At 47.6% G+C, this 18,046-nt stretch overlaps 1 protein-coding gene across 4 annotated transcripts in view; it reads left to right on the forward strand.

The window, feature by feature from the left end:
* The window catches only part of EEPD1 (endonuclease/exonuclease/phosphatase family domain containing 1), a 121,413-nt gene that overhangs the window by 101,736 nt on the left and 1,631 nt on the right, over nucleotides 1–18,046 (forward strand). For all 4 annotated transcript variants that reach the window (XM_037837071.1, XM_037837073.1, XM_037837072.1 and 1 more), the window contains exons 4-7: nucleotides 3,547–3,657; nucleotides 6,985–7,119; nucleotides 9,423–9,561; nucleotides 16,593–16,787. In XM_037837071.1, coding sequence (XP_037692999.1) covers nucleotides 3,547–3,657; nucleotides 6,985–7,119; nucleotides 9,423–9,561; nucleotides 16,593–16,787 — 580 coding nt within the window. The remainder of the gene's footprint in view (nucleotides 1–3,546; nucleotides 3,658–6,984; nucleotides 7,120–9,422; nucleotides 9,562–16,592; nucleotides 16,788–18,046) is intronic.

Below are 18,046 nucleotides of genomic sequence, written 5' to 3' on the forward strand. Positions count from 1 at the left end.
GGTCAAGGTCCACATGGTCCACATGGCCTTTTCTTTTAGAGCTTGACATTTGCAAACAGCAGTGCCTTGGGCATCTGGGAGTTTTCTGACTCTGCAGCCCCCTGTTGCTCAAGGAAGGGTGGGGTGGATTAGGCATTGCTGCTCAGATGTTCTGCCTTCTGACCAGCTGCTCGTGGGTGGGTGCTAGAGAGTGACAACATCACCCCCTGTCAGGTCTGGTACTGGAGAAACAAGTTGAGCTCAGGGTATTTTTACCGTGCTCGCCTACCACTCCAAGACCCTGTTAAAACACAGAATCTGATGCAGCAGGTCTGAGGTGGGGCCTGGGAGGCTGCATTCCTAACGGGCTCCCAGGTGAGGCCAGTGCTGCTGATCCATGGATCACACTTTAGCAGGGTCTAAAAAGTGCTCTCCTCCTGAGGTTGGCTGTGAATAGTCAGTGCAAACTGTCATCCAAATTAACAGTCTCAATTCTTTTTTCAGTCCTAGAAATAGAAGAAACTGGCTACCCCTTAACTCTGCTCATGAAATTTGGAGTATAGAATGCTTTCAGCGATAAACACTTTTCCCTCTGCTCCCTTACATTATTAATATACCCCAATAACATAAGAAATGCCAGAGGAGATGGCAGAGAGAGGGGTAGTTTACTCTGTGGGCTGAGGGAGGTTATCCAGAGCAAGGCCTCAGATGTAAAAGTAAAGACGGCCCTTAGGGCTCAGGGATTTATGGTTCCTTAGTTGCCCTGGAACTCAGCTGTCAGTGAAAAGTTCTGAAATATGAAAACATGCAACATAAAAATTTGAAAACCAAAGGAAAATGAGAAGGTCTTCCCTTCTTCCAGTGAGACAAACTTTAATTTGTATTGGGGTCATCTGGAAGGGCCATTAAAACAAATCGAGGTCTGGGCTGGGGTCTGAGAACTTGCATTTTTATCAAGTTCCCAGGTGAGGCTGATGTGGACGCTTTGACCAGCTCAGCCTTAGTCCTGAAAGACCATCTTAGGGAGTGGTGAGCGTGGAGAACACATCAGCCTCCTTTTCCAGCTCCTGGCCTTCTGATTGCAGTGGTGTTGCCAGGAATGCTGACTATATGGGAATGTTTAGGGGGAGGTGGGGGTTGGGGTGTGAGTGGGAGATTCACCTGTCCTCAGGTGTCTGAGAGTCCTCATGAGGGTTAGGAGGACTTCGAACAGATGGGCAGTTTTCTCTCAAGGGAGAACCATCGTGTTGACCCAGGTTGTCTACAAATAGCCTTCACAACCAGATGGGTGACCCGTGGGTGGTTGGTTGGTCTCCTCACCTAGGGGGCTTTTTAAAAATAGAGCAGCCAGGTCTGGGACCCCTTGTGTGGAGAATAGGGAAGCACCAGATGTGCCCTGAGAGCTCGTCTCATTTGGGATGATTCTTGGATTTGGCTCTAACGATCATTTAGCAAGCACATGATTCCCTGCAGGATGTTGGACCCCATCCCGGAAGTTCTAGTCCATAACCTCTGGCTGCATTCCCCAAAGTACTTCACTGGCCCTCCCGGGGCGGTGCCCAGGCAGGAGCATCTGGCCGAGGGGTTCCACGAGGGCGAGGCCCCCTGCCAGGAGTAGCACTGACCACTGTCGTTCCACAGTTTGTCCTGGGCTGTGTTGAAAGTGGAACCGATAAAAGTGACTAATGACCAGATTCCAGAGAGAATGCTTCACCATTAGAACTAAGCAGCCTAGAGTGCATCTGTGTGCAAAAAGTGAGGCAGAAGTGGGGGCATGGGTTCTGAGAACTAGCTCCAGTGAGGAATCCCTCCTTTTGTTTGCCGTACACCAATTTGAAGACTGTGGTCTCCCCTTGAGTTTACTGATGCACCCAGCAAATGCTTGGCACCAGGCTCGGCAGTAGATGTGGGGTTTATGAACATGACTCAGGCACTGTCCCTGCACTTATGGAATCCACCGTTGGGGAAAGACAAGCAACTGACTGTAAAAAAAAAAAAGCACTGTAATAGCCCTTATCTAAAGCAGACTTCCCAGCACTTTCCCTCCCCTTGCCCAGTTTTATTTTCTGCACAGTGCTTGTCACTATAGAAATTACTGACTTGCTCATGTCTCATCTTCACCCATTTGGTGTGAACAGGGGAAGGGCAAAGGCCACACCCCTGGCCCCTGCCAGCCGTTGGATGTGGCCACGCAGGGAGGGTGTGACGGCAGCTCGCCACAGCTGCAGCATGTCTTGAGATGACTGGCAGCTAACAGCTGTCTGCACGGCATCTGGGGCAGGTGCTTCTGGGGGATCAGCTGGAGGGCTCCTTAAAACACGACACTGGGCCCCACCCCAGAGGTTCGCATTGGGGAGGTCTGGGCTGAGGCCTGAGGAGTTCTGAGGAGCTCCCGGGTGGTCTGCTGCTGCTAGTCCCTGGCCCACGCTTTGAGAAGCACAGAGGTGGTGAGTCTGTGTGGCCATCATGACCTACCTGGTGGACAGATGGAGGGTGGGTCGATGACAGAGAGCAGGGGGCCTTCTTAGAAGCAGTGACATGACCCAGGTGAGAGAAGACTCTGAAACAGCACCATGGCTTTGGGAGTGGAGGAGAAGAGGGGATCCAGGCTCCTGTGACAGTAGAATCAGTGGCTCGGTGAGGGATTGGGCAGGGGGAAAAGGAGGGAGTCAAAGCCAGATGGAGAGGCCTTGAACTGAGATAGACATGGGGGTAGGGAGAGGGCAGTTGGTGGTGGGTGGTAGGGAATGGCATGTTTCCTTTCGGACATGCTACTTTAGGTTCTAAGGGAACCTTCAGATGCAAATTTTAAAGAGGTAGTTGGAAATACAAATCAAAACTCAGTAGAGACATCTGAGTTACAGATACAGATTTTGGAGTTCTTGGGATATAGTAGTAAATGGAAGCTGTGGGACTAAATACGATTATTTAAGAACAGTTTATTAGAGAGAGAGAGAAGTGATAAGCCAGAAGGAAGCCAAGAAGACCCTGGCTTGAAGGGGTGGGTAGAGAAAGAGACGAGTGATATTTTTCCAGAAGCATAAAGTGAAGGGAGAAAAGGATGTCACCAAGGAGGACCACAGTCCCTCTAGAAAGCTGAGCCAAACATCTGACAAATTCTGGAGACCCCTCAAAAGAACCATACCCAGGCAGAGGGATCGGGTTTGAGGCATGAATTAGAGAAACCGGTCTATATACTCTGAGGTTGGTAGTTTTTCAACACCTCACTTTATTTTGCCTGTGCAGACAGGACGTTATTTTGCCGTGGTGGGACACGTAAACAAGAAGTCCAAACTGCACACGCATCCTTGGGGAATGGTGCCCCTCCCCGCCACTGCAGCTTTCTTCTCACAAGAAAACCAAGTGAACAAAATGGTAGTTAAAGATAAGCCAGGGATCCTTTTCCTGTCCTCTCTAGACTAAGCTCCAAAGAGAAAGAGGCATTATGTATTCATCTTCTCTACTCTTTGGAGTTGAAGCTCATCAAGGCTCTCCTGGGATCTTGAACCCAGCGGCGGGCACTGCTCTGGGCAGAAACACACCCCAACCTGTGCTCTGTCTTTGCAGTTTTGTACGGAGCTAAACCAGCCAATCCTGCCCAACATCCGCAAGTGGAAGGGGCCCCGGGGATTCTGGAAGACTGCGGTGGCCGAGAAGCCCTCCAGCCAGCTCCAGAAGGTACGCGCATCTGCAGGAGCTGACCTTCCCATTCATTATATTTAAACTTACTCTTTCCCTAATCAAGGTCATTTAGAAATTTACCTTGCCAATGTCCTTGATGTAATTTTGTATTTCTGCTCATTTTTAAAATCTTTGCTATTCATTTCAGAATGCCCTATTTTTTGTCTTGTATTTAGATTGGGAATGGCCTGCTGCCCAGATGGAAATGGGTGGGTTGGAGTGTTGGGGGGGGAGGAGAAACCCCGCTAAGGGCCAAAGAGCTAATAATGGGGTATTTTTTTTGTTCTTTGTCCTCATCATCCCTTTTTCACAGTTCTCACTTCTGCCAACTTTGTCCAGAGCCCACTGCTCATTAACTGAAACTTCAGGCTCATCTTAATTCATACGTGCAATATTTGTTTTTAGTGGAGGAAATTGTGTTCGTAGAAATGTTCTATTGAATTTTCAGCAGATTTTGATTTTGAACTTTCTTTCATCAGCATTGCCTACACAGATGTGGGCAAATCTCTGCCCGTGATACATTTCACTCTTACATATTGTATTCAAGACCCGTTTTTACTCACCTTGGAATTTTCAATGTCATTGGGGTTTGAGATTTTTAAAAAAAATGCTCCTAGTAATCACTATCATAATTAATGATCGATAGTTATCTATCATTACATAATTTTCCTTTAAAGGCAGATGTTATATTTTTTATCTCTATATCTAATACATTTATAGACATATATGACTTGCATTTATGGGTGTGATATTGATAAGTTGGGCTTTCAAATCATAAATGTATCCTAGGTTAAATTATCTGGTCATTTATGGACAATAAGCCCCTACTTTCTTTTTAGCTACTACTTAAAAATATGTACCCCCCTCTCCCAGCTCCAAGCAACCACTAATCTATTTTCCGTCTTTATAGATTTCCCTGTTAGTGCATTTTTATGTGGTAATGTACATAAGACCATAAGATTTTCCATTTTAACTATTTTCAAGTGTACAATTCAGTGGCATTAATCACCTTTTACAATGCTGTGCCACCATCACCACCATCCATTAGTAAAACTTTTTCATCACCCCAAATCGAAAAACTTTACCAGTTAAGCACTAGCTCCCCACCCCAGCCCCTGGTAACCTCTAACTACTTTTTGACTTTATGAATTTGTCATTCACTATTTGTCCTTTTGTGTTCTTGCCTTTCCTTTTTTTTTTTTTTTAATAGTACCTTAAATGTATGTGGTGCCTTAGGGTTCATAAGGCACCATAGTCCCTTCAACACACATTGTTCATTCATTCAACAAACATTTACTGACAGGTTACCTTGTGCCAGGTCCTCTGCCCCTTGCTGGACCGACACTGGGGAGCAGACCGGCCCAGGCCCGCTCAGCTTTTACTCTCTGTGAGATCCAGCAGGGATCCCAAGCTGAGCCTGGCCCAGCCACTTCTCTGTTGGAGGAACAAAACGGGGAACCCCGGCTCAGGTCAGGGTGCAAAGGCCATTGGAGGGCGGCGTGTGGTTGCAGGGAGACCTGAGCTCTAGCTACCGAAACCCTTCAGCCTCAATTCCTTCATCTGTAAATGGGAGTAAGAGCCCCTTCCTCAGCTCACCAGGTGGCTAGAAGGATTTGTAAAGGCAGAGTGTGCTGGAATGCTTCATGCACAGCCCCCAGCCCAGGGCCTGTGGTGTTGTCCACCAGGAAACAGGCTGGGCAGGGCTGGGGGGAGCCCTGAGCTCTCCCGTCTCGCCAGGGTCCGTGGAGGAGCGCAGGCCCTTGTGGCCAAATCTCAAATGTTAAATTTATTGAATTTTAAATGCGGGCCAGTAATCCAAAAAAAGGTTAAAACTCTGTGTGGGTCAAATAAAAGACATCTGCAGGCCACTAATATTCAGTTTTTACTCTGAACAAACTTGAGAAAATGGTAGGAGTAGCTGCCTTTGGTCAGGTGCCTGTAATGATGTCCAGGTGCCTTTTATTCCTTTCTCTAATCCTCACAGCATAGCTGGAGGGGCTGTTTTACAGATGAGAAAACTGATGTCTGGTGAGATTAAATGATTTGCCCAAAAGTCACCCATCCAACGGAGTTGAGACGTGGATCCTGTTAGCACTCCAGGCCTCTCAAGTCTCTGCTCCCCTCACAGGCTGTACTGAGGTCCAGGTATTTGGGTGGAGCTGAGAGAGGGGTCCCCCTGAGTCAGGGGGATTGGAGAGGCTCCCAGAGGATGGTAGGAAACCAGCTGTGGAAGGAGCAGTGTGCACAGAGTGTGGAGGCAAGAGGGGCTCAGTGCTGCCGGGGTCCACATTTGGGGCATCAGGGAGCCACTGAAGGTGTTTGAGCAGAAGAGGATCTGAGTGATACGTTAGGAAGGTCAGTCTGGCAGCACATCTTAGGAGACAGTAAATGGGGAGCTAACCCTCAGAAACCAACAGGAAAGATCATAATTGCCTCACTTTATTCCTGAGGAAGTAGAGGTTTAGAAAAACCAAGTGCTTGTCCGAGGCCCCATGGCTAAGTGACTTGGGACTAGGACCCAGGTCTTTAGATCTTAAACCAGTCCTCTCTCCTGTGGGTGGGCAAGTAGATAAAAGCGTGCAACATATGGACAATGCTCCCAGGTCTGTCCCTGCCTGCTCCTGAGGACATGCCCATCGCCGAGATGCTGGGCACGTCCGACCTGAGCTGAGGTTGGTGGCCCTCGGAGATGCTGGGAGACTGTGCACACATTTTCCCTCTGTTCACAGCTCATCCTTCAGATCCTGCTCCTCCCACCCAGGCACTGAGGAGGTGCTGTTGAGGAGCTCTTGGGCTGAAACTGGGTAGGGAGGAGAGCATTTCCTCTCTCCACGACAGGCAGGTTTGGAGTGACTTCTCTGACAGCCAGAGATGGCAAGGGTTGGCACCACCATCCAGCCTGCCCACACTGCCCCGTCTGTCTGCCCCTGTAGGGGTCCTCCCGGGGACCCCCCACACCTCCCTGGCACTTGGGGTTTTGAATTGCTACCTCTAGATAACTCTGTGCATCTTCTGGGTCTCCTGCTCGCAAAAGGATGAGCCCAGGTAACCCTGACGTATGTAAAGGTCTGAAGTTGGCTCTGCATGAAATGTTTTGGTGGGGGGTGGGGAACAGGACAAGGAGGAATGTGCTGTGGCTTCCACGGCATGCTTTTGTTTTCCTAACAGCCCCTGAACATGAAATCTTGGGGGCCACAGAGCAGGCCCTGCTGCCTGGGTGTGCCCAGTGCTGGGTCGAACCTTGCTGAGCTACAACTCCAACAACAAGCCAGCCCCCTCAGCGAGCCTTCTCTTCACCAGCTCTGTCTCCCCTCTCCCCTGCAGGGCGTGGGGTACTCGGGCTTCCTGTGGGACGCGTCGGCCGGGGTGGAGCTGAGGGATGCCGGCTTGCAGGAGGGCACGCCGAACAACGGGCACGGGAAGCCCACAAGCCCCAGCCCTTACCTTGCACACTTCAAGGTACCGTGACCTTCCACTTCTCCTTCTAAAAAGGAAAAAAGCATTTCTCTTTCTAAAACTCTGAGTGAGGGGAGCCGCATCCTTTTGCCTTGGTTTTGTCCTCTCTCAGGGTTGGGGCACACCCATCCCTGAGGTTCCCGGGGTGGTGGCCATGTCTGACGCAGGAATGAAAGGGGTGCCAAGGGCCTCCCGGCTCCAACTGCCTTGACATCTGGGCTGGAAAGAGAAGGAAGATCAGGTGCCAGCTCCCAGAACTGACTCATCTCTGGGAAGATTTTAAATCAGAGATTCCTGGAGTCTCTCCCAGACATATAGAACCACAATTTCTGCAGTAGGGCTCAGGAATGTCTGTTTTTCAAAGGCGCCTCCAGGGATTCGTCCACCCTCCTGGAAAACAAGATCCGGAGTTTGGCAATCACTGGATTAGAGGGAGCAGAGCTGCTCCCAGATGCCTCTTTTGTGCCAAGTGTTTCTCAGGCCCGAGCCCTTTATTACCAGAGAGAAGGAGGAGTCCTGAGGGGTTGTTTGGGTTTAGAGGGTCAGGGAGAGGGGATTTGGGAGGAGTTTCTGGGCTGGGGGGCCAAGGGCAGCCCCAAAACTGACATGCCCAATGCCCCCATCCTTATGGGAGCTGCTGTATCACCCGAGTCTAGAAGCAGCAACATAGGTTGCCCCTGGATGCCCCTGGGAAGTGTTAATGAACAGCAAAATGGTCCCAAACTGGACAGCAGGAGGAAGGAGATGCCAGGGGCCAAAACAGATCTCCAGGCGGGCAATTGGTGGACCTCACACCCACAGCTCTTACCTGTAAAATCACAGGGTCTGGCATGAGTGGACCCTTGCTGCAGAGCCCAGCAAGCCCATCGCCGACTGGGCATTTGGGGTGTCTTCTGCTTGTTGTGCTTTTGAGCAGGTCTGGAGCCTCAGAGCCACGTCAGACCCCAGCACAGCTGCTCTCTGGCCCTGGGATGGGCTAGAGGCAGCCCATGCGCTGGGAGCTCAGGGGCTGCCTTGTCTCTGGTTGGGATCTAACAAGCCCAGAGCTCCTCTCACACCCATAGCTGTGGAGTTGATTGGTGTGTGTACTTGTACATAGAGGGGTTTGTGGCCGTGCCCAGGCTCCTGGTTCACCTGCTGCTATGGTGTCATTGGGTTTCTGTCTGCACACACACCTGGGGGGAAGTCTGTGGCTTATACCTATGTGTAAGTTGGACAGGTATCTTCTTTAAAACCTCCTAACCACACACTGGGTCCCTTTTTTATGTGAAGTGGCTGTACTGGCCAGCAGGCCACCAGCCAAAGCCAGCCAGTGTCACTAAAAGACTTTTCTTAGTGGGCCCTGAGGAAATGCTGTCGGGTCATGGGTGATTGGCCCAAATCCTTTCAGTGAAGCAGTCCCCTAGATCAGCACTCAGCCTCTTACACTTCATGTCACATTCCTGGCCCGGCAAGTGGCATGTGGCAGAGATGCAGCTTGTCTCCTCAGGCAGGTTTTCCCATCCTGGGCCTTAAGATGTTTCTTTGGTGGTCAGAGAGCTGCAGCTGCAGAGTTCTCCAGGCTGGGTGGTGTAGGTGATGATGGCAAACAGCCCACATCCGAAAGACACAATGGGCATCTCCACTTCCTGGGGGCTCCCCCTGCACCCTCTCCCTTCCTGGCAGTGTGCAGTGTTTGTTGCCATGACAGACAGAAGGGTAGGATTGCAAAACCCTGAGCAGCTGAGTAATGCTACAATGCTTAGGAGACAAACACTGACTTTGTGCTGGACACTACCCGGGATCTAACCTTGGGGATGCAGCACTGGGGCATAGCCTATGCTGCCAAACATTCTGTGAGCTTTGTTTTTTCATAGATTAGAAATCAGGTTAAAGTGAGGTTCGGGCCTAGTGGTCTCCAGAGGGGCAAGGACACAGGGGGTCAGTGGGATGTGTGGAGGTGGGGATGGCAGTGGAAAGAGCCCCAAGTCCTGTTAGCAGCCAGCTGTGAGAGCCACCTCTCTCTTCTTTAGGGTTGCTTAGAAGGACACAAAAACCTGATACTTCTGGCCATGCCTCATTCATTAGGTGCTAAGGAGTAGGGGTGCAGTGCCATGGGGTGGACTTTGGAACAAGATAGGTGCTGTTCCCGCAAGTGCCTTGGGAAAACTTGAAACTGCCAACACCTTGCGAAGCATTATCTCTCGGGGTGTGAGCTGGCCTGGTTTTTGTTTGCCGGGTCAACTTTGTGCACAAGGCACTTGTAACTGATATGGGAAATATGAGCCTCTGGGCCCTTCCCTATTCCTTTGTTTCCTGTTGTCCAGGTGGGAAGTAATGACTTGACCCTTGTTAACCTTCACCTGGCGACGCTGACCCTCCCAGGCGGCGAGATTCCAAGCAAGAATCACAGTGACGGCCACCGGTTAGCGAGCTTCACGCAGACCCTGCAGGAAACCCTCAAAGGTAGGAAATGGTTTTCCTCCATGGCTCAGCCAATGGCTTCCACTTCTGTCATTTCAGCACCGTCTGCCCATCAATTGGGCTGGCCATTCTGTCTGCATATGGACATGTGGAAGATCAAACCCCTGCATCTCATGGATCCTGGCCATCCCTGCCTGCCACCATCTTTGTCTCTCTGGACCAAGCATATAGTTTCCAGGGTATCAGCTTTCTGGCTCTTCAGCCTCTCTTTGAGGAAAAGAATTGGGGGAAACAAAAAGTGAGAAACCCTCTCCCTAAGACAGCTCATCCTGATCCACTGTCCCCATGTATCCCCTGCAGATTTGCACATGCTCTTCTGATGAAACAGAGGGGAGGTGACAAGGGCAGTGTTAAATTCCTGAGCAGTAGCAGATTGAGTTTTTCTGCTTGCTGGGACCACCAAAGGGGTCCTGAAACTGCAGAAAAGCTGGACTTGAATCTCAGCTCCTTTACCCACTGTGGGACCTAGAGAGGCCTTCCCACTTCAGGGCCCCATCTGTAAATAAGAACTGATGAGGCTGACCTCGCAGGGATTTCCGGGGGTCAAACAAGATGGAACAGAATAGGGGTTCAGTGTACATGAGCTGACTACAAAAATACCAGACGAATTAAGAGGACATTGAAAAATGCAGAACTTCAGAAGAAAGCTGAGCTCTTCACTTTCTAGGCCCTGCCGCCAACTAACAGAGATGGTTTTCTGTGCTTGGTTTATTAGAGATCCAGAAAGGAAAAGCTGACGAGGCTGTCAGGATGGTGACTTTTTCAATTTGAGTTTTCCAAGCACTGATCTTCTCTTGGGGAGTGATTGCACTGGAGGCCTGGAATTCTCTTCTATATTCTTGAGTCTTGACCAATATTGTCTGGTTTTCTAAGGATTTTCCTTGCTAAATTGGCCCCTCACCATGGGTGGCTTGTGAAGATTCAGCTACAAAAATATTTCAGACAAAGTACAAGCTTACCTTTTGAACCAGGACGTGCTCTGCCCAAACATTCTACTTAAATTATGAGTCCTCAGACTAAAAAGAAAGGTCAGAAAAGGTGTTTAAACTGAGATATTCCAGGCAAGCAGCAGCTGCATGGGAAACTGTTCATCCACATTTAGTTTCTAACCCGTCTGAAAGGATGACTTTGTAGCTTTGAGAATCTGTGGACATATCTATTATTCTCATTCCCCAGCTTTTCTTTCCTTTTCATGGATGCAGAAAGGGAAGATACTGGTTCATAACTTCTCTGATATCCTCAGGCAGTTGCTGTGCTTTTTCTGATATGCAGGGACAGGTTTTTGCCAGAAAACCTGGGCAGGTTATTGTTCCAAGTTTCCAAGGGACTATCGAGCCGCAGCCTGGCTCGACCTTGACATGTTCCAGGTAGGGACAGCAACTCATGCTGCCCATGTCCCCCAGCTTGTAACTCATATGCAATTAATTGTTAACTGGTGACATTGCAGCCAGACATTCAGGAAGTGCCCCAGCCAACCCACCCAAGGTAAAACAAGGGTAAAGAGATTAGCAGAGGCAGTTCAGCTAAAACAAAGACTTAGCCTTGGTTCCATAGACTTCTATCACTAGAGCAAATAGAGCCAATTCGATTAGCAAACCCTGGGCCTTCCTGCCCTTGCCTGGAATATGCAAGCCAGTGGGTAGTGTGCTAGTCCTTCTTTCAGACCCACCAAGGCTTGCACAAAGGGTCTTGTTCTGTGAACTCAGCAAGAGTGAAACAGGTGTGTGGTCATGTTTGATGTGTGGGTAGGATGTCCTCCGTAGGGACTGGTTCCTGCTGTTGCCTCTGGCATTTATAATTATAGGGACTCGCCTCCTCCCCTCACCTCTGGAAACTGAGTGACAAGGAGCCCACCCCAGACCACTGGCTTTCTAGGGGGAGAACTGGGACCTTGGCCCAGCACACCCTGATTCTAAGAGCTGAGACCCACCTGGCTGCTATCACCAACGCCGACTCAACTGGAAGTAGATGTCTCATTGGGAATCTGGGTGTGCCCTGACAAAAAGCAAACTGTTATTTTCATTCCTAAAATTACTCAGAGCCAGGTCGGTTGACATCTGTCACCAGCATCCGTGCTGGTTTCAGAATCTCTTTTTTGGCCCAAACCTTTTCAAGTCTGCACCCCAATGAAAACCTCCCTCCTCATATGGTGTTTTAGTTTGCTAATGCTGCAGAATGCGAAACACCAGAGATGGATAGGCTTTTATAAAAAGGGGGTTTATTTGGCTACACAGTTACAGTCTTAAGGCCACAAAGCATCCAAGGTAACACCTCAGCAATTGGGTACCTTCACCGGAGGATGGCCAATGGCTTCTGGAAAACCTCCGTTAGCTGGGAAGGCAGCTGGCGTCTGCTCCAAAGCTCCGGCCTCAAAACTGCTTTCTCCCAGGACGTTCCTCTCTAGCAAGCTTGCTCCTCTTCAAAACATTACTCCCAGCTGCACTCTGTTTTCCTCTCCTTGAGCCAGCTCATTTATATGGCTCCACTGATCAAGGCCCAACCTGAATGGGTGGGGCCACGCCTCCATGGGAGTATCCCACCAGAGTCAACACCCACAGCTGGGTGGGGCACATTCCAAGCAAATCTAATCAGCACCAAAAGTCTGCCCCACAAGACTACATCAAAGATAATGGCTTTTGGGGTACAAAATGCATTCAAACTGGCACATATGGGAACCTTCTTCTTCCGTCTTTTATAACCTTCATTTTTCCTTCTTTTTCAATAAACGTTGCATCGTTCTCTTTTTTCTTCCAAAAACAGATTGCGCCCTAATTCTGAGGCGTTATTCCTCGTGCCTCACGTGTTCATTGATCTAGCATGTGTTTATCTGTCGTGTCTACGGCAGGGCAGGTGCCGTCTACTGTAGCAAAGAGCCCATGTCCCGTGGGGCTTCTGCGCTCGCCCTTTGCTGGTCTGCTGGGTTAGGAGCCGGGACTTGAGAGCCGGCTGGGCTCGGGGCAGCCTCAGCATCTCACCTGCAGAAGAGGTGGTGAGAGCACCTGCCCGGGGGGTATGACAATTGGACAACGTGCTGCCGGGGGTGTTCTCAGCCCAGCTTCTGGCACACGATGGGGAGCAGCAAGGGGCCATTAGTGGTGTCCAGGAAGGAGTGGTTATCATTAATGTCATTCTTTCGGCCTTCCTGTTGGAAGTGGGGACGTGGGTGCGAAGGCTGTTATGATGTGGAGCGAGGTGTCCGGATAGGTCTCAGTCGCCCCCAGCTGCAGGAGGGACCTACCTCCCTTTCCTTCAGTGGGCGGCATTGGGATGCGTGAGTGCCCTCTGGTGGTGGCTTCTGTCATTTCACTTCAGTTCACTTTGCCTCCCCCACTTACTACCACAACAGATTCCTGCTAAGGAAAGAGAGTTGGCCCCGAAATCACCTTGTAGACCTCATCATTTATATTCAAATAATTAACTTCTGCTGGATGACTCTTTAGCAAACTCTTGTTAAACTGGCTCAAGAAACTTGAAGGGGGACCCTGTACCAGCCACATCCATTAGCTCATCCAGTCCTCACGACAGCCCAAGGGAAAGAGACTGTTCTCTTCTTTTATGAACCGGAAAGTTTGCCCAAGGTCACAGAGCCCGTAAGTGGCAAAGCCAGGATTCATGCTCAAAGTCATTAAGCTACTTTTAGAACAGGGGCTAAGAGCTGCTGTTTTCAAATATGCTGCCCTTTGGGGTTTTATTTTGTTTTGTTTTGTTTTGTTTTGTTTTAATAACTCACTGTGACCACTTTTCCTCCTAGTTAATTCAGATTAGTGAGATGAAATGAGGTGTAAGTACTGGGGAGAGAGGAGAACAAACTATCGCTGCTGTAGACGATATGACTGTTAGTTTGTTATACTTTAAAAAGTTAGTTAAGAAACCATTAGTCCCAATAAGATAATTTTAAATAGTGATGGTGGTTATTTACAAAATGAAAATACAAAAAATAAGTACCTTTCATACATATCAGCAAGAACCAGTAGGAAAATACAGTAGGAGACAACAAAGATCCCATTCATAATAAAAATTTAAAAATAAAACATACCTAGAAATATGATGTTGACATGAAGAAAACTATAAAACTTTACTGAAGAACATTTTTTTTAAAGACTTGAATAAATGGAGGAGCCTAGCATGTTCTTTGAAGAAAAGATTAACGTTTCAAGTTATCTATCCTTACCAAATGTATATGTGGTTTATGGCAGTGGGTTTCAAAGTGAGCTCATGAATGGCCTCGGGTGGTTCACAGGCCTGGCTACTGGCTGCATTTCAGAACCTCCTGAGAGAGCGGAACAGGAAATCAGAACTCGGGAGGTGGGACCCCAATCTCTGGAGGTGGGACCCAGCCATTAATATTTTTTGAAGCCCCCGCTGCCCTGCGGGCTCTTTAGAGAGGTTCCCACACTTAATCCACACTTACTCGCTCTATTTTGCAGGGCTTCCTACAGGATTTCATTTGATTAAAGGAATCCCTTGTTTGAAAAAGGAAAAATATTCTCTAAAAAAAGAAAAAAAAAATCCTGTTGGGGGGAAAGGAAAATTTGAAAATTCCTGACTTGAAGCAGGTCCATTTCTAGGATATATTGATAAGTGAAACAAGTAAGGTAGAGACTGATATTTAAAGTTGCTTTCTTTTGTGTGAAAGTAAGTGTTGGGTTTGCTCATATATGTGCAAGTATCTAGAAGGAAGCACAGGGAACAGGTTAACGGCCTCCTTTGGTAGCTGCAGATAGGGGTATTCAAGAGAGTTAATATTAGTTTAATTTTAAAAGTTCACATCAAAATTTTAATGCCATGAGAATATGTAAACATGCTTAATGAGAGAATAATATTAAAACATTTTCTGGTACTGGCTCAAGAATGGAGTAGACTTTTCAGGAAAATGGCGCCGAGAGCACAGAAGGAAGCCCCTGCCCCTTCCCAAACAGAAGCCACAGCAAAGGCTTTGAAAGCCGAGAAGACAGTACTGAAAGATGTCCACAGCCACAAAGAAAAAAAGATGATGCGTGCATCACACACATTCTGGTGGTCCAAGATGCTGCATCTCTGAAGACAGCCCAAATATCCTTGGAATATTCTCCCACCCCCAGGAGAAACAAGCTTGACCACTGTGCCATCATCAAGATCCCCCTGACCACCGTCAGCCTTGAAGAAGATTGAAGACAACAGCACGCTCATGTTTATTGTAGATATCAAGGCACAAGCACCAGATCAGACAGGCCATGAAGAAGCTCTGTGACCTTGACGTGGCCAAGGTCAATGCCTGGATCAGACCTGATGAGAGAAGTCATATCGACTGGCTTCTATGATGCTTTGGATGTTGCCGACAAAATTGGAATCATCTAAGCTGGCTAATTCTAAATATAAGGTTTTGACCATTAAAAAAAAAAAGAATGAAGCAGAATAAAGCTCAGAAACAGATGTGGCCGTGGTATCCAAAAATGGAAGAATGACAGAGAATGGCATCACAGTTCAATTGAGAAAGAAAAGGTCGTTTCAGAAATGATACTGATACAAGTGGTTAATTGTCTGTGGGAAATTGACCTTAAATTTATTCCTTACATTTTTGTTCTAAAGTAAATTTCAGGTAGATTTAAAGAGTGAATGAAATGCAAGAAGCAAAGCCATAAAAGGAAAGTGAATCTTTGTTTGATTGTGGAGGCACTCTAGAAAAATTTTAACTTCTGTTAAAATTCTGTTCTAATCTGTAAAGAACTCATACAAATCAATAAATAAAACACTAATACTTGGTAAAAAAGAATAGAAAATTACATATGAACAGTTGATGAGTATATAAAAATGTAATCAAAGAAACCCAGATAGAAAGAAGACACCATTTTCATGTTCAAATTACTTTTTTTAATGCTAATACTCAGTGTTGGTGCAGTAAGGGGTACCTCCCTGGTTGCTGGAGATGTTGAAATTGGAGTAGACTTTGGAAAGGAGGTTGGAAATATGTGGCTGTACTTTTTAACTGGGACTCTGGACTGAGGATGTAAAGAAAACAGGGACTCCGATTTTTGAATGAGACATTCACTTCAACATTATTTACAATAGTGACTATTGGGGAACAGCCTAAAAAATGACCAACAGCAGGAGAATGGTGAATTGTGTACATTTACATGGTGGACGGATGCTATGGCTGCCCATTGCATGCCAGGAAGACCCTGTCTTTCCCTGGCCATTCATCTGAAGTTGACCCTCAGGGACATAGAGCACACATTCCATTCAACGGGTAGCTGCCGCTTGCTTCTCCAGCCTCATCCTTAGCAATCGTTAGCATCTTGCTTTTTGTTACTTTATGCTCCAGAAGTCCCCAACTACTTACAATCCCATCCCCCAGGCAACCAGGTCGCTTTTAACTCCCTGCTCTTACACAGGTCCCCTCTCTCATCCTTACTGACCTGAGAACTCCTGTGCATCCTCTGAGACACAAAGCAAGCATTGCCTCCTCCAGGGAGCCTTCCCTGACCACCCCCCCCCATGCCACGTTGGTCTCTGTATATCTTTTTGGATTTGCCCTGATGCACTATTCTCATCTGTTTTCTAGTCTGTCTCTTCCATTAGGTTGTGAGCTCCTAGAAAGCAGGGGTTGTGCTTTATTTATCTCTGAGTCCCCTGCACAAGTAGGCTCCCAGTAGATGCTCAATAACTGTTCATTGAGCTTTCCTTAAAAATCTGGGCAAGACCCTTAGGCCTTTCTCTGCTATAAGATCTGGAACCCAGGGTTCTGAACTGATCTCTGCATTGCACCCCGCCTTACACCCTAAATTTCCACATGCATTACTAACCTACTCTTAAATTTTTAAGATATGGTTGGTTGGTTGTTTTTTTCCACAAGAAATTTGGAAAATTTGGGAGAATGAGAGCCACACCTTCATTCCTAACCCCAAGGAGCCACATCTGATCACCTAGATGCAGTTTAAATGGGCTGTGGTCACTGTTGGACTCCCTCCCCCACCCACCCCAGGCCAGGTCTTAAATGCCTTAAATTCTTTTCCTTTCCTTTCTTCCACTAACAGGAGAGAAAGATGTGATTATTTTAGGGGATTTCGGTCAAGGGCCAGATAGCAGTGACTGTGATATCTTGAGGAAAGAAAAATTCCACCACCTGATCCCTGCGCACACCTTCACCAACATCAGCACCAAGAATCCTCAAGGCTCAAAGTCTCTGGACAACATCTGGATCAGTAAAAGCTTAAAGAAGGTTTTCACAGGTAAGGCGGTAAGGCAAAACCACTCACTTTTCCTCCTGCTCAGAACTGGAGTGTAAGAAGCCCGTCTGAACTGACAGCTCTAGATGGGTTGATTTGGGCAGAAGTCAGGAGGTTCTTAACCCTTTTGTGGGAATTTATAGAGTTAGCATTTAGGTACTATGTAATCATCATTCAAACAGTGACACTTAAAAAAAAATTTCATCATGGTAACATACATATAATATTTAATTTGCAGTTTAACCATTTTAAATGTACAATTCAGTGGTGTTAATTTTATTCACAATGTTGTGCTCCCATCACCACCATCCTTTACCAAAATTTTCCACCACCCCAAACAGAAACTCTGTACCCATCAAGCAACAACTCCCCCTTCCCCTTCCCTTTAGCCCCTGGAAACCTCTAATCTACTTTCTGTCTCTATGAATTTGTTTATTCCAGATATTTCCTATAAGTGGAGTCACAGTATTTGTCCTTTTGTGTCTGGCTTATTTCACTCAGTGTGGTGTTTTCAAGTTCACACGTGTTGTAGCATGTATCAGAACTTCATTCCTTTTTATGACTCATATTCCATTGTATGGCTATCCCATGTTTTGTTTTTCCATTCATCTGTTGATGGAAACAGGCATGCTTTTAAGAGTGAAAGGGTTGTTAAAATAATTAAAAGACATTTACTGATCTTACAACAGGTATATACCAGGTGTGTCCCTAGCAAACTGGGAGGTGTGGTCACCTAGTTTTAGACTAGCAGAGTACTAATTCAGAGATGAGCTGGTTACTTACCCTAATTTTAAGGACACTTAGTCATTCATCAAACATCAATCAAGCCCTGTACCATCCGGGTGCTGTGTGTGGAGTGAGGCCACCGACACACTCAGTGCCTGTTGGGGGTGGGCGGGCACGGCACCAAGTGTCACGATGGGTGGGAGAAGTGCTTTGGATGGAACTCCAGGGTGGCCAGGATGTGGCATGTCATCTCTGCACTGAAAAGCAGGGAACTCCCACCCCCAAACCAGGAACCTGCTGAGCAGACTTGGGTCAGGAAAATATTCATCAGAAATATGGGAAAAACAGTAGGGTCTTTTGATGGAAGACAAAGACAACACTTCTCAAGCCTGGCTAGAAGCTTTACAGAGTGCCCGTGGATATATCTTATACTGAGCAAGAGGTTTAGAGGGGGAAAAAAAGGACCCCACTGTGAGAGGGTCTCATGTGCAGCCAGGGTTGAGAGCCTCAGGGCTAGAATGACCCGTCTGGGCTTT

This window comes from Choloepus didactylus, chromosome 5 (genome assembly GCF_015220235.1).
Source record: "Choloepus didactylus isolate mChoDid1 chromosome 5, mChoDid1.pri, whole genome shotgun sequence".
Lineage (NCBI taxonomy): Eukaryota > Metazoa > Chordata > Mammalia > Pilosa > Megalonychidae > Choloepus > Choloepus didactylus.